Source organism: Lathamus discolor, chromosome Z, assembly GCF_037157495.1.
Source record: "Lathamus discolor isolate bLatDis1 chromosome Z, bLatDis1.hap1, whole genome shotgun sequence".
Classification (NCBI taxonomy): domain Eukaryota; kingdom Metazoa; phylum Chordata; class Aves; order Psittaciformes; family Psittacidae; genus Lathamus; species Lathamus discolor.
Genome location: NC_088909.1, coordinates 11,581,811 through 11,595,139, shown reverse-complemented (window position 1 = coordinate 11,595,139; position 13,329 = coordinate 11,581,811). Strand labels below are relative to the sequence as shown.

At 41.8% G+C, this 13,329-nt stretch overlaps 1 protein-coding gene across 1 annotated transcript; it reads left to right on the top strand.

Moving 5' to 3' along the window:
* Positions 1-9,053: 9,053 nt before the first annotated feature.
* RRAD (RRAD, Ras related glycolysis inhibitor and calcium channel regulator) lies at positions 9,054-13,086 on the top strand. The gene is made up of 5 exons (XM_065661670.1): positions 9,054-9,125; positions 9,219-9,585; positions 9,698-9,771; positions 10,296-10,500; positions 11,460-13,086. The coding sequence occupies exons 2-5, from the start codon at positions 9,231-9,233 to the stop codon at positions 11,735-11,737; spliced, it is 912 nt and encodes a 303-aa protein (XP_065517742.1). The 5' UTR covers positions 9,054-9,125; positions 9,219-9,230; the 3' UTR covers positions 11,738-13,086.
* Positions 13,087-13,329: the final 243 nt, after the last annotated feature.

The window sequence follows — 13,329 nt, the reverse complement described above, 5'->3', positions numbered from 1 at the left end:
ACCATTTCACCCCACATCCCAGGGTGCACGAGCAGGCAGTGAAATCACAGACTTGATGCTTTTGACGTGAGAGTCTGATTCCAAGGAAGCATTTGCCTGGCTCATGGTAATTACTGCTGTGAGTAAGCGTGGAAGCCTGATTCTGATCTCGTTTTCAAAACTGTAAATTGGGGAAAATGATGGGGGTTTTTTCCTGAAATCCATTACCAATAGAGAATGGAATCATCATCCTTCTTTGAATGTAAGTAGCTTTGATAACTTGGAAAATTAAGAAAGTCTTCTCAAAATGCCTAAGGCCCAAAGATTTACATTATAATGTGCCTGTCAAAGGAACCTCTGACAGGGAACTCCACCCTCCTACATGAGACATGCAGAGATTGAGAGCTAGAGCATTAATTCCCTGGCACATCCCCAAAATGATCAGCAGCTCAGCATGCCACTGCCTCACTGAAGATTTCAGTGCACTGGTACTCACTAGATGTGGGGCAGTTGCCTGTGGGAGGAACAGGGAAATGATGAGCAGGGGAACAGATATTTCATACCTGCTCCACTGTAACTGGTTTGGGTATAGAATGTCCTTCATATGCATCAAGATTTTGTAGTTTTATCTTTAGGACTGAGAGACTTTTAGCACTGGAGTTTTGATTCAGCTTTTTCGAGTTAGGGCTGGCTTTGAAATTAAGATCTGCATTTGCTTTCATAAAATTGTATTTTCCTAAAATTATATTTTTCAAGTCTACTGTCTATAACACTCATATTTTTATAAGATACACACTTCATACCATTCTGTTGCTTTAGTCTATGCTTGTGCTTGTTCTCTGTATTTTATCATGAGCCTAGATCCTCATCAGTTTATATTTTTTTGGAAGGAAAGTGGTAGATAATGAAGCATATTATATGTAATTATTATTACAATCTTTCTCAATAATAAAATCAGAAAGAACTTTGACAATTCATACTGAGTATCAGAAAGTTGATTTGATTCTAGCATAATTCTACTATAAGTATTTTGAAGATCTTCATCTAAGTATCTTGTATAGCATCAGAGGAAAAGCAGGAAATGAGGCATTTCGAAGCAGCAGAGATGCCTATTACTGCTATGATGTAAATGTGGAATTTGCCAAACTCAGCACATTCCAAATGGGCAAATTCTGAGTTTTTCCTCGAACAGATTATAACATCTCTCACATCCAAATTCCCACACACTTTACACAAATGATTCCATTACATCACTCACTACAGGAAAAGATACCACAAATTCTGCACTGGATTATAAAGAAGTGTAAAGCCTTCTAATTCAAATTCATGTCTCCTCTGTGACTGAGGTTTTTCCTTGCTTCAAGCTTTCATTTGTTGAAATAAAAGAGAATTTGAGTTTTCCCCACAGGGAAACAAGATCAGACTTTATCACCTAAAGGAAAAGGGCAGCTATGTTTTAATTCTCATCACTACCAGTGCCCACCAGGAGCTTTAGATAAGTTGCAGTGATTCTAAGCATTATAAATGCACATTTGGACACAAAACTAAATTTTTCTGTATAAGAAAGTATAGATTAAAAAAATCCTCATCCTTTTTTTTTCTTCTTATCTAGTACACAGAAGAGGGCAGCATAGGTAAACTTTCACTTCATGTTGCCAGACATGTTATAAATTGTGTGTAACACCCTCAGCAATGGATCAGTGCAACTCTGCATGCTGGAAGCATGTTGGTCATTTTCTCAGAGGACCACAGGTCTGCTCCTACTTACAGGTTTTCACGGCAAGGATACTCTTCCTTCACCTGTCAGGTTCATGGAAACATTTATAATATAATGACTTTATCCAGATTTTCTGACCCCACATCCCGGGCTCTTCTTTCCTCTGATATCTGTAATGTGTTGAAACGTAAGCAACGCTTTGTCACTAGCACAATCTGCCATACTCCCAGCACCCTCGCTGTAATCTCATGCTACAATGAAGTTTTCCCTTACAGCTATACTCTCCTTCTGCAAGTTCCTGCACTTTTTTCTGCAGTACTATCTGAAGATGTCTTCTAAGAGGAAACCTCTGAAGACATTGTCCTGCAGGCCTATGGGATAAATGGGCTCTGTGAGTTACCAAGGTCAGTTTTAGGCTGTTTTCTACCTAATTTCCTATTAAATCCTTAGTTCCTCAATAAAAAAGGAGTTACAGTAGGTCCATGAAAACGTTACTCACTGCTCATTTGATAGTGTAAACAGATGCTAGGAATTCTCAGGATTAACATAGAAAGCAAAAAGCATCACTGTCCATTATGTAAGTCCATGCACACATGCAGTATTTCTAACCTGTGTGCTTGTCATCCTCTTAACTTCTAAAAAGCCCTGTTACAAAAGATACCTGTAGGGATTGTGTTTATATAAGGAGTGACTGAATACTCTAGCTTCCTCAGATAAGAGAGATAATTACGGCAGAAAGCTATTAAAACATATCATGTATAAGAAGACATAAAGGAAATCTTGTTCTCATTTAACAGTACAGTAAATGGGGGTGTTGCAGGATATCAATAATCTGTGAGTTAAAAAGCAATTAGAAAAATATGCAGAAAAAACACATTAAGGGCCTCTGAACAGAAGGAATACTTTCAGCCTGGTGGTTGTATGGGGAGAGTTTTAATTGTGTTTATCATATTCTTATTGTCCATTCTCTTTAGATATCTACTGACAGCTGCTGGAAACTGCCTGTAAGTTGAGTCTGACCCAGTAGAGCTCCTTTAATTTGTTATTGTAAATAGATTCATTCCTCTTGCCAAGAGCTATTGCTGGTAAACAATAAATCTTACATTTGCAATTTCCTTCCTTACCACTATGTACTTAGTAAGACAGACAGACATTTACATTGCCCGCTCCTTAAACCAACTGTCTGTTGCAATCTGTAAATTCAGAAACCTTTTCATAGCATCAGACTTCTAGATATTTCTTGTAATGGGCCTGTGAAATCCACACTAAGGAGTATACATCCCACAGGAATTGTAACAGGATATTTAGCATTCCACTCATGGATGGGTGATGTATGTCATGCACATTAACCATGACAGGTTTAATACTGAAAAAGAGGGATTAGGGGTGATAAAAGAAAATAATTATGGAAATATCTTAGGTCATGTTCTGATTTTACTCCAAACTTGAAACGCAATAGGAGCAAACAGCTGATCGCACACAGTACGTGCTCTGAGTCCCTTCTGCAGTAACTGAGGAAACTAAGCGGGTATCCAAACTCTAACTCTCGTAGCAGGGTACAGTATGAGCGGTTACCTTGTTCCTATGAAAGAAACTAAAAAAAAGATAAAAATCAGTTAAAAAATTAAGTCCTACTGACACAGACTGCTTTCCCACAGATACTCTAACGGGGCAGTTTACTGATAGTGTGGTGCATTTTGTTAAAAAATAAAAGAAAAAAAGAAAAAAGTGGGGAATGACAAGGGCAAGAATGAAATTAGATATGCCACTTGTGCAACTTCTTTTTTAGAGCAATGATTCACCTGGTTCTGTTGGTCATGAGGTTATCTAGTAGTGGAGGTTTTTGAGCTTACTCAAAGCAGTGAGAAATTCAGAGCAGCAGGAAGATGAACCACATTTCCAGTTTTATTTAGCCCAAGTTATTTTTTGCACTCTTTTGCAAAAGTTTCAGAAAGACAAGCCTTTGCTTTAAGTTCCTTTGCTTTAAGTTACAAGCATGGGCTTAAAACGTACCTATTCTATCACTTTCTACCTGAAAAACACAAACAGCACTACATTCTTCTGCAGTGTCTAGCAGTGTCCTTTAGAATTTGTGGTCTGAAGATTAGAGGAAGCACAGCAGCCATGAGAGGAACCAACCTGTGATTAACTTTGTAGATATAATAATGGATTTAGTTGGTTTCTGCTTGCATTTCCCTGGTAGCACTCTATGTGAGTTTTCTAAGCTATGTCAATTTCTATGGACTACAAAGCTCGTATTTCTCGCATATTACTGTTGCAGCCCCAATTTATGGCTACCACTGCTTCATCAAAATATGATCTGTCATTAAATGCATGAGTAATTATGAGAAAAAGCAGGGCTCCTTGGCTGAGAGGCTGTGCTGCCCTCCCTTGATAATGTCCAAACGCAGGTTCAGTGGGGATGTGACATTCATCAGGCTTTCCCACAAGGGCGGTAGGTAGCATGAAGGCTGAAATTGATTCAGCCTTTGCTACAGCTACACTTACAGTTCAGTCTGTAGCCGACTTCTGCATTCCTACATATTAACTGCAAGACAATGCAATATACCATCTGCTACACATGAAAAGGTCTAATATGTATTTATATACACCCACAAACTGAACCAATTATCCCGTATCTGTTCAGCACACACTAATCTGTGATTTTAAGGGTGATGGTGAAGACAAATTGGCAGCACATTTGAACTACATCATATTTTTTTTTACGATAAGGAAAAAAATTGGCTTGTTTGTTTGTTAGATCTTGCTATGTCAGAAAACCCCCAAACACTTCCAACTCCTGCCTCTGTCTCCTCTCCCACTGCCCCGAGTCTGTCAGTTCTGTAATTAAAATAATAATAAATGCTGCTATTTCTGTTTTAGTCCAGGTATTTGGGAGGTAGCCAGACTCTGCAAGAGTAATGCTTCATGTAACTTGGCAAGAACAGACCTTTGGGGATATCTCTGCAGTTTGTATAGAAATAACTTCATCCACATAATGGCTGATTAATTAGACTTGAGGCAGCGCAGATTAGTTGAAAAGTAAGTACAGGAGAAACCCACGACTTCCAGCATGGAGCCCCACTGAGAAAAACAATTTCTCTTAAACCTCACTACTGATAATCCAGACTTTGGGCTGTTCAACATATTTCTATTGCTCCTAATCAAATGCGAAACAATTCCAGTGTAAGACAGCAGCAAATGCAAAAACTGGAATTCAGTGATAATATTACTTTGATATAAAAAATATAAATGCTATTTATAATATGACATTTGACCTTGAACAAACACTGGTAAGGTAGAATCACGAAGTTAATTCAATCCCCAAAATCCTGATTTTTTTTTTATCTGAAAACTCAAAAGAGAGAAGGTTAAGTAATAGGTTATACATGCTTAGCTACCACTGCAGCCCCTGCGATGGCTGTGCTTTTCATTTAGATCGTGAAATGCACTGTGCATGTAATATAGCGTAAAGAAACTCCCAGCACAAGATTTATTACCACAGGAATAAATAACTGGAAAACCAGGATTGGACTGCATATTTACCATTTCCCATATGATGAAAAATACTCAGGGCAAAAGAGTGCACTAGAAATGAACACCAATGCTTCTAAAAAGCTAGAGGAAAACTGAAAGGGAAAAAAGAGACAACATAAGAAAAGAATGAGAGAAAGAAAGAAACCAGATATAGTACAACAGTAAAATACAAAGAAAGGAAAGTGGAAAGCATATGAAAGAACAAAAGTGAAAATCATATAGAGATGAAATGAAACTGTGGGAAAAAAAGGTAATCCCTTTTTAGAGAGCTTCATGCTCAATTTCACACAATACAGGGTATCAGTGTTCCTTTCCTTCTAAGTCTCAGATGAAATTCTTCCATGACAGCCCACAGGACACACATCACAGATGCTGGCTGGGCAGCCAAGCAAAAGGGAAGGTTTTGGGTTGATTCACAAATGGGAAGTTACAGTGGCTCTGACAGGATCCCGGAATACCCTGATGATTAGGATGTCCTTGACTGGGGTCCTGCAGACTAAAAATGACTCCTGACCTCAGCAGAATTTGCTTGTTACTTTTGCTAAGCCGTACCTCCTCACAGCAAGGATCTGGGTTAGACAGCAGCCCCTGGGCTGCAGCTCTGCTGCTGGTTATGACACAGCCATTGCAGGGGACAGGCTCCTGAACTGCCCAGGAGACACCCATGACTGAAGAACCACAGACGGTACCACTGTTATAACCCCGATTCAGCACAGTTACAATCTGCCATGCAGGCTGGAGTGGACTTTCACCCTCCACACTGAGACTCCAGGTCTGGCTTCATGTAAAATCCAACCAAAATATAAAATTTCCCGTTTCCATTTCACTATGTAAGGAATAGTGTATTAGGCCTACTAAAACCAGCAAGTCTACACAACGTCTGAAGCACTCATTTAATCAAAACAAACCCTAGACCATAGAAGCTATGACAACAGAAAATACGAGCAGAAAAGCAAGACATTAAAATCTTCTTTAAAATAGAAATAAATTAGAGTTAATATATCTATTAGAAGAACAGTCACATACAAGTGGAAATGGAAGGCAGGTGAGAAAGGAGGTGGTCTCGAAACCCTTCAAGGAAATGAAAAGATCAACATTTCAAGGTGGTCTCATATGCACCCCACTGAAATCATCAGGTGCCACGGTAATTTATACATGAATATATAGCAATAATTAACAGCAAATAGAATTACATGCTATGTGAAGAAGCAGGTTATGTGTCTCAAGTGATTAACCTGAATTATCTGTTAATTCCTTCCAACTTCACAAAATAGCTGGACCTATTAAGATCAGAGGAGATGAACCAGCTACGTGACCCCTGTGATCTGCTTCTCTCTGGTTCCAGGCACAGATCCTGTGGCAGATGGGAACAGACCTAACTACCTTGGCACAGCACTCCTCTGTGCTCGTACTCACCCCTCTAGAACAACTGAAGCCCTGGAGACCTAATCCAAAGCCATCTCACTTTGCATTAAAGGACAACTCACAGAACCCAGTGCCAGATCCCGAGTGGTATCTTGTAACCATGGTGGTGTTCTATAACCATTAATTCATTAGTTGAACCTGGCTGCTGGCACCAAACAAATATCTGTCCCATAGTCCTGGATTTTCTGTGTGATTTCTACTAGGTATTCGTTTATTTTCAGTCACTTTTCCTGCTGAAACACTGTTCTCTCAATGGTTTTAGCCCTTTTACATACGCCTTTCCTATTATTTTTTGGCTAGCAAGAGGCCTGTATGTCATTAAAATATTCATAATTCTGACCAACAAAAGGCCTGGAATATGGCTTCTTGAAGTCCCACCAGGAAACTCCCATTTTTAGTTTGATCCCAGTCAGCACAGAAGAGGCCCTCTGATACTTCGCCAATTTTCCTTCTTTCAGACAGAAAAGAAGTAAGGATACCCCCAACTTCTAAAGTTTGACACTGACACACAGTAAAGGCATGCAAGAAACACTGGTCCAACAGGCCCAGAAACCCACCCACAGTATCTTCAGGTGAGGATTTTAAGCAGAAACATTCGGATTTTTGAAAAGTTAACTGAAGACAAACCATTCCTTCCATTACATGGTAGTTACCTAATTAACTGTATATAAATACAGATTAATCAAGATCGTTTGGCAAATTCCAGTTTATCCAAGTAACCACGCTGTACTGCAAATGCTAACTATAATTTATTTAAATATGATCTAAATTGCTAACCAGAGCTTTATAATCCTGTTCTGAAGCACGCACTTCATTTCACCACCAAACTCTATTTAAACTGACAAGGCTATTTTGGTTGTTCTTTTGTGAGACAGGCAGAAAGAACTTGCTGTAAGCACTTGGTGATCTTTAACTGCCACATTAACACTTGGAACTGCAGTTATCAGGGCAAAAGGGTCAAAAGGACCCCGAGAGCAGGACTGGAAGACTGTAACTGGCTCCTGAACAAAACCCCAAACCAACGGAACATTCACTCACTCAATTTCATAGGAAAGAAACATTCATTCCCTGTGTTCAGTCCCTTCAAAGCATTTTTATGGTTATCTTTGTTGCAGTTACAGATCCCGAGAAGCTTAATGTTATAAGTAAAAAAGACGTTTCTGAGCTGGTATGCTGTATTTCATTGGCTATGCAACCCCATAGCCCAATCCCATGCTCTTTTCTTCTCCTTACTTTATTTCTATATCCTGTATTATAACTCCATTTCCATCACATTCCTGCCTCTTGCCTTCTTTAGCACTGTTTCTGCAGCTGAATTGTAAATCCTTTAACTGTCACGAATTCAATGGGAACCCTCCCTGCCCAGAGCCACAGGGATTTTCCCATACTGATCAGGCTCTAATCTTTTGGGAGCAGCAGCCAAAGTTATTTTGGCTGTAAAAATGTCTCACACATTTCGTTGCTAGGTAAACAACAAACTGTATACACGATGCATGGGTGAGCCATTCGGAATACAAGTATAGTTATCTGGTTAGTCGTTTCTTCACCCGATCACACGGTGATGACTGTGTCACTTATGAGATAAGACTTTCACTGTCTCACTTTGCTGCTCAGGTGAAATAAAGAGAAGAATGTGACCTTTTATGTGTATAATATGTTTTATATTGACCTCTTTAAATCGTTAGCACTGCATGTGAAGACATTGGCAAGGCTGTTAAGTGCAAACCGTACGGCACAGCTTCTTTTCTCATAACCCCGTTCTGAGCACTGAGTAAAGTTAAGCACCAAGTGAAACAAACACTGAAGATCTGACAGTATTTTCCCTAAAGCTACTGCAGACACATGAACTGCTGGTCAGTAACTTAGAGACTGACAAGCAGCAGAAACCTATCTGCGTCCAACAGGCGCTCTCTCACAAGCGGCTGTTAAGTGGCAACAAGCCGCATACATGGGAATACTGCCTTCCATCAGGCAAGCGGGACCCCGGTCCGGCAGGAGCGGGCCGTGGGTCAGATCCACGTGGCGGTGCTTCTCCCACAAGCGCTCCGACCCTACCCCATCGGCGCTCGCCCTGCCTGGCCGCGCCGCGGTCCCGGCGGCTCCTCGGCGCCCATGGGAGGGCAGCCCCACCGCCCAACCCCTCGCTGCCACCGGCAGACCAGTCCGCAGCTCCCCGTCGGCCTCGGCAGAACCGAGCCGAGCCGGGCAGCGCCGAGCCGAACCGAACCGAGATCGACAAAGCCGCGTCGACCGCAGCCGAGCCACCCCACAGTGGGCGTGCGCCGCTTCGCCCGTTGGCGGTGGCAGGATGCCGAGGGACGCGTCATGGAGGGGCGGGCCGAGCCGTCTGTCGGGGCTATAAATATGGGCCGCCTGAAAGAAGCAGCGGCACTCGCTGAGGGAGCTCTGGCGCTAGCGGTAGGAGCGGAGAACCCCTCACTGCCCGCTCTCCTCCGAGCGCCCTGAGGTAAGCGCCGCTCCGCGGACCGGCACGGTGCGGAGGGGCTCTTCGGCGCAGGGTGGCGGGTGCTGACAGTTCTTCTCTTCTCTCCGGCCTCAGCTCGGCACCTCTATGACTCTGAACCGCGGCGACAAGCTGCTCTACCTGGACAAGCGGCGCTGCAGCATGCCTTTCTCCGTGCATCAGCATCTGCACCGGCGAAGCATGCCGGTGGACGAGCGGGACCTGCAGGCTACCCTGCCGGAGGACGAAGTCGCCGGGCTGGTGCGCTGCACTTCGTACAGCCCCGGCGAGGCGCAGCGGGAGAGCTGGGCTTCCGACTCCTCCGACTCGGTCATCTCCTCGGGCAGCGACTCCGACAGCAGCCTCTACAAGGTGATCCTGCTCGGCGAGCACGGCGTCGGCAAGACCAGCTTAGCGCGCATCTTCGGCGGCGTGGAGGACAGCGCGGAGGCGGAGGAGGCCGGTGAGGCTGCGGGCGGAGCGGGGATCCCGTAACTCCCGGGGCATCCCCCTACGGCCACCCCGGCGGGGACGGAGGAGAGTAACTGCTTTTTGTGTGCTTGTCTTTCCCGTAGGAAATACGTACGACAGATCGATTATAGTTGACGGAGAAGAGGCGTCTCTCGTGGTGTTCGATATATGGGAGCAGGTAATGACAGATTTTGTATCTCTTTGTCACGGCTTGTCAGTAGTTCACTCTTCACAAAAGCAGAAATAGCACAGCTATGTCTGTCTAGTTCTCCAGTTGGATAACTAACACTAAAAGAAGATAACTAACATTAAAAAGTTACATTAAAAATTAGAATTCGAGTTGCCTTTGTTCGCTCCTGCAACTAATTTCTTGTAGCTACGCACACAATTTAAAAATCTGAAGAGCGTTGGAGTGTGAATCCCTTAATGCTTCGAATAAGCAGCAGCTTACATGAGCAGCCCAGGGAACTACTGTAAAATTAGAGATTTGCAATGTGAGCAGTGCAGACCTGACAGGATTTCTAGAAACAAAAGAATTTTGTTTTGTAATATATCTTAATTATTTTTTTTTAATTGGGAGGTTGGCTTACTTTCACTATTTATAATAAAGCTAAGAACATACCTTTAAGGTGCTTACAAAAATAAAAACAATGTTGAATAGACTTTCAGCGCAATAAATCTATTTCTTGCCTTTTGTTTTAGGATGACAGCCAGTGGCTTCAGAACCACTGTATGAAGATGGGAGATGCCTATATTATTGTATATTCAGTGACAGACAAAGTTAGCTTTGAAAAGGCCTCTGAGCTAAGAATCCAGCTAAGAAGGGCAAGGCAAACGGAAGACATTCCTATTATTCTTGTGGGCAATAAAAGCGACCTGGTCAGATCCCGGGAAGTCTCGGTTGATGGTAAGTGACACCATTCACTTACACAGTTGTGGCTACAGTAGTAGCAAAGGCTGTGGAGGATCATGGCTAATAGAAATGGTCTGGTTTAATGTAGAAAAATAAATTATTTGAGGCATGCTGGAAAAATGAAGCCAGCTGACTCATGCAGGGGAGAGACTTGGTCCCACAGAAAACAGTGGCGAGTGTGGTGATCTGGTTTTCGCCATGTTCCCTGTGTTAAATGCCTGCACACAGGGGAATGACTGAAGTTCATCATATGGTAGCTTTTTTCAGGCTGGTGGCAGTGCATGGTTAACCTGTCCTAGCTGCAACATAAGTATTTTCTCAAGCTTACAACTTTGCCACTCGTTACCACAAGTTGGACATGGAAATTGGCACTGCAGCAGTGTTCCAGAATTAGGTGCTTACATCTGGAACATTGAGCATCTTGTGTTTTGAATGCAGTCCTAGTCAAATCCAGGGGTGTACAACTTCCTGACATCTAGTGGTATGTTCAATGACTTAACTTGTGGACTTCAACTGCTTCGTTTGTGTGGAAAACTCAGTTATTACAGCAAGGCAGAGGTTCACAGTAGCTCAGTGACTTCCAGTAGAAATAAAGCCCATTTCTTTCTGTACCTTGCACTCTTGCTATCAAACTGTAAGTGTGCATCCAAGCCAGTCCTGTATCGGCTTCAGCTCTTAAACAATACTGGGATGCTCTGCCTAGAGGACTAGTATTGCCTTATATTCAGTGCCATTGGTCAAATGAGATTCCTGACCATACCACAGCAAACCTGAGAAGAGTAAGGGGACAAAAACATGAGTGCAAACTTGGGCTTTCCTACAATGTAGTAAAGCTCTTCTGTGGCATTGAAGGCACTTTCCTTACTTAAAGTCAAATTTTGTTTTTTATTCTGCCAGTATATATAAAGGCAAAATCTCCGCCTCCACTCATCTCTATTTCTCTTTCCATTCAGAGGGACGGGCCTGTGCCGTTGTGTTTGACTGCAAGTTCATTGAGACCTCAGCTGCTCTTCATCATAATGTCAAGGACCTGTTTGAAGGTATTGTTCGGCAGATTAGACTTCGCAAAGACAGCAAAGAAGACAATGCTCGGAGAATGGCCAACACAAAAAGAAGAGAAAGCATAGGCAAAAAGGCAAGGCGATTCCTGGGGAGAATTGTGGCAAAGAACAACAAGAAGATGGCTTTCAAAGCAAAATCAAAGTCTTGCCATGACTTGTCTGTGCTTTAGGAGCTTTCAGCAAGGCCAGCTTGTTGCATGTGGGTGATGAACAAGCAATTGACTGTTACAAGAACTGTACAGATGATCCTCATGGTGATAACAAGAATGACTTACCAATTGAGACTCTCGTTAATGCCTTAAGGTGTGCAAGCAAGTCTGGAAGTTACACTACAGTGTCTGCTTCATTGATAAATGGTTTAAGTTTCAATTTGTGCAAGCAAATGAACTAAATTTAAGTGGCTTGACATGCCCGTGTTTTCACTGTGTATATATGTTATATATCTTCTTGTCCTGTGGATATCAGAGATGTTAAGAAAGGATGATAAGTATCACCATAGATGTGTCTTGTTTGCAGAGCAAAACTTAAACTTGTACGCAGGTTCGTACACTCTTTTTAGTATAAAGCAAGCAATGATAAATCTTTTTAAACTGAAATTTGGGGATGGTGGAGTAGAACCACATTAGAATGTGACAAAACAAATTATATATATTTAAATACAGAACAGATACCATTTTATGAAGTTAATTTGCACTTACATTAACCATTCTTCAATTAATTTGTTACTTGTTTACATGTAAATTTTATAATAAAGTATTATTTCCTGTTATAATAAATTGTGCTTTTCTCACAGTATGGATAAAAGACAGCAGTATTTTTTATACTGACTTTTTTCACCGTACAAAACATTATGCACAGATTTACACGTGAAAGTTCTGGAATAAGATGAATTTGGAATATCCTGTGTCCTCTTCTTTAATGGACAGTTTCTTTAAGAAGTAAACCCTGCTTTTATGAATACTTCAACAGCTCATAGTGGGAAGGGGTGCCTTCAGTCTGTTTCTTAGCTCTGGCAGGAACAGGACTGTATATAATGCCTTGAGTTAGATGTCTGATGTCTATATTGATAAAAAAGCCTGTAATGTTCTATGTTTTAAGTCTGCTCCTGACTTGATGGTATTGTATTATAGCCAATAACCAAATGTGGGGATTTGGGTTACATTTTGGGGATTTTTTCCTTTTCTGGGAGCAGTGTACTTACCTACTCCCAAGTCTGTAGATAACCTTCTTGTGGTTTCAAAAAGTTCATAGCAGACTGGCAAGGCTGCTTGAAACAATTGTAGGCTACAGTTGTAGTTGTGGTGTGTGGTGGCCTTCAGTGTTGTTAAAGTTTTCATGTTCATTTTACTGTATTGTAATTAATGTGTGGCCATGATTTTTCCCTACTTGCTATTCATGAAGCTGAAAAGCAATCATGTCTCAAGTGAAAAAGTTGGACTTGCTGTATTTGCTTTATAAATGCCTTTTCATAGGATGCATTATCTTTAATACATAAACTTACTTCTGAAAAACCGTACAACATGCTTTCCTGTCTCTTTCTACTGTCCATGCCTGAGCCCAGTTCTTCAGAGAGTTCTGTTTGCCCATGATTTTATAGGGGCTGAGCTTTCCCATACAGCAGGCACATTGCATCAGCTGTTACATCTTATTTATTGCTTCCCCAAGCTCCAGCAACCACCTCTCCACTGGGTTAACCCAGTGCTTGGGCAGTTAGTACTGGGAAATCAGGAAACAGTAAATACTGGGGAAAATTCCATCTCAT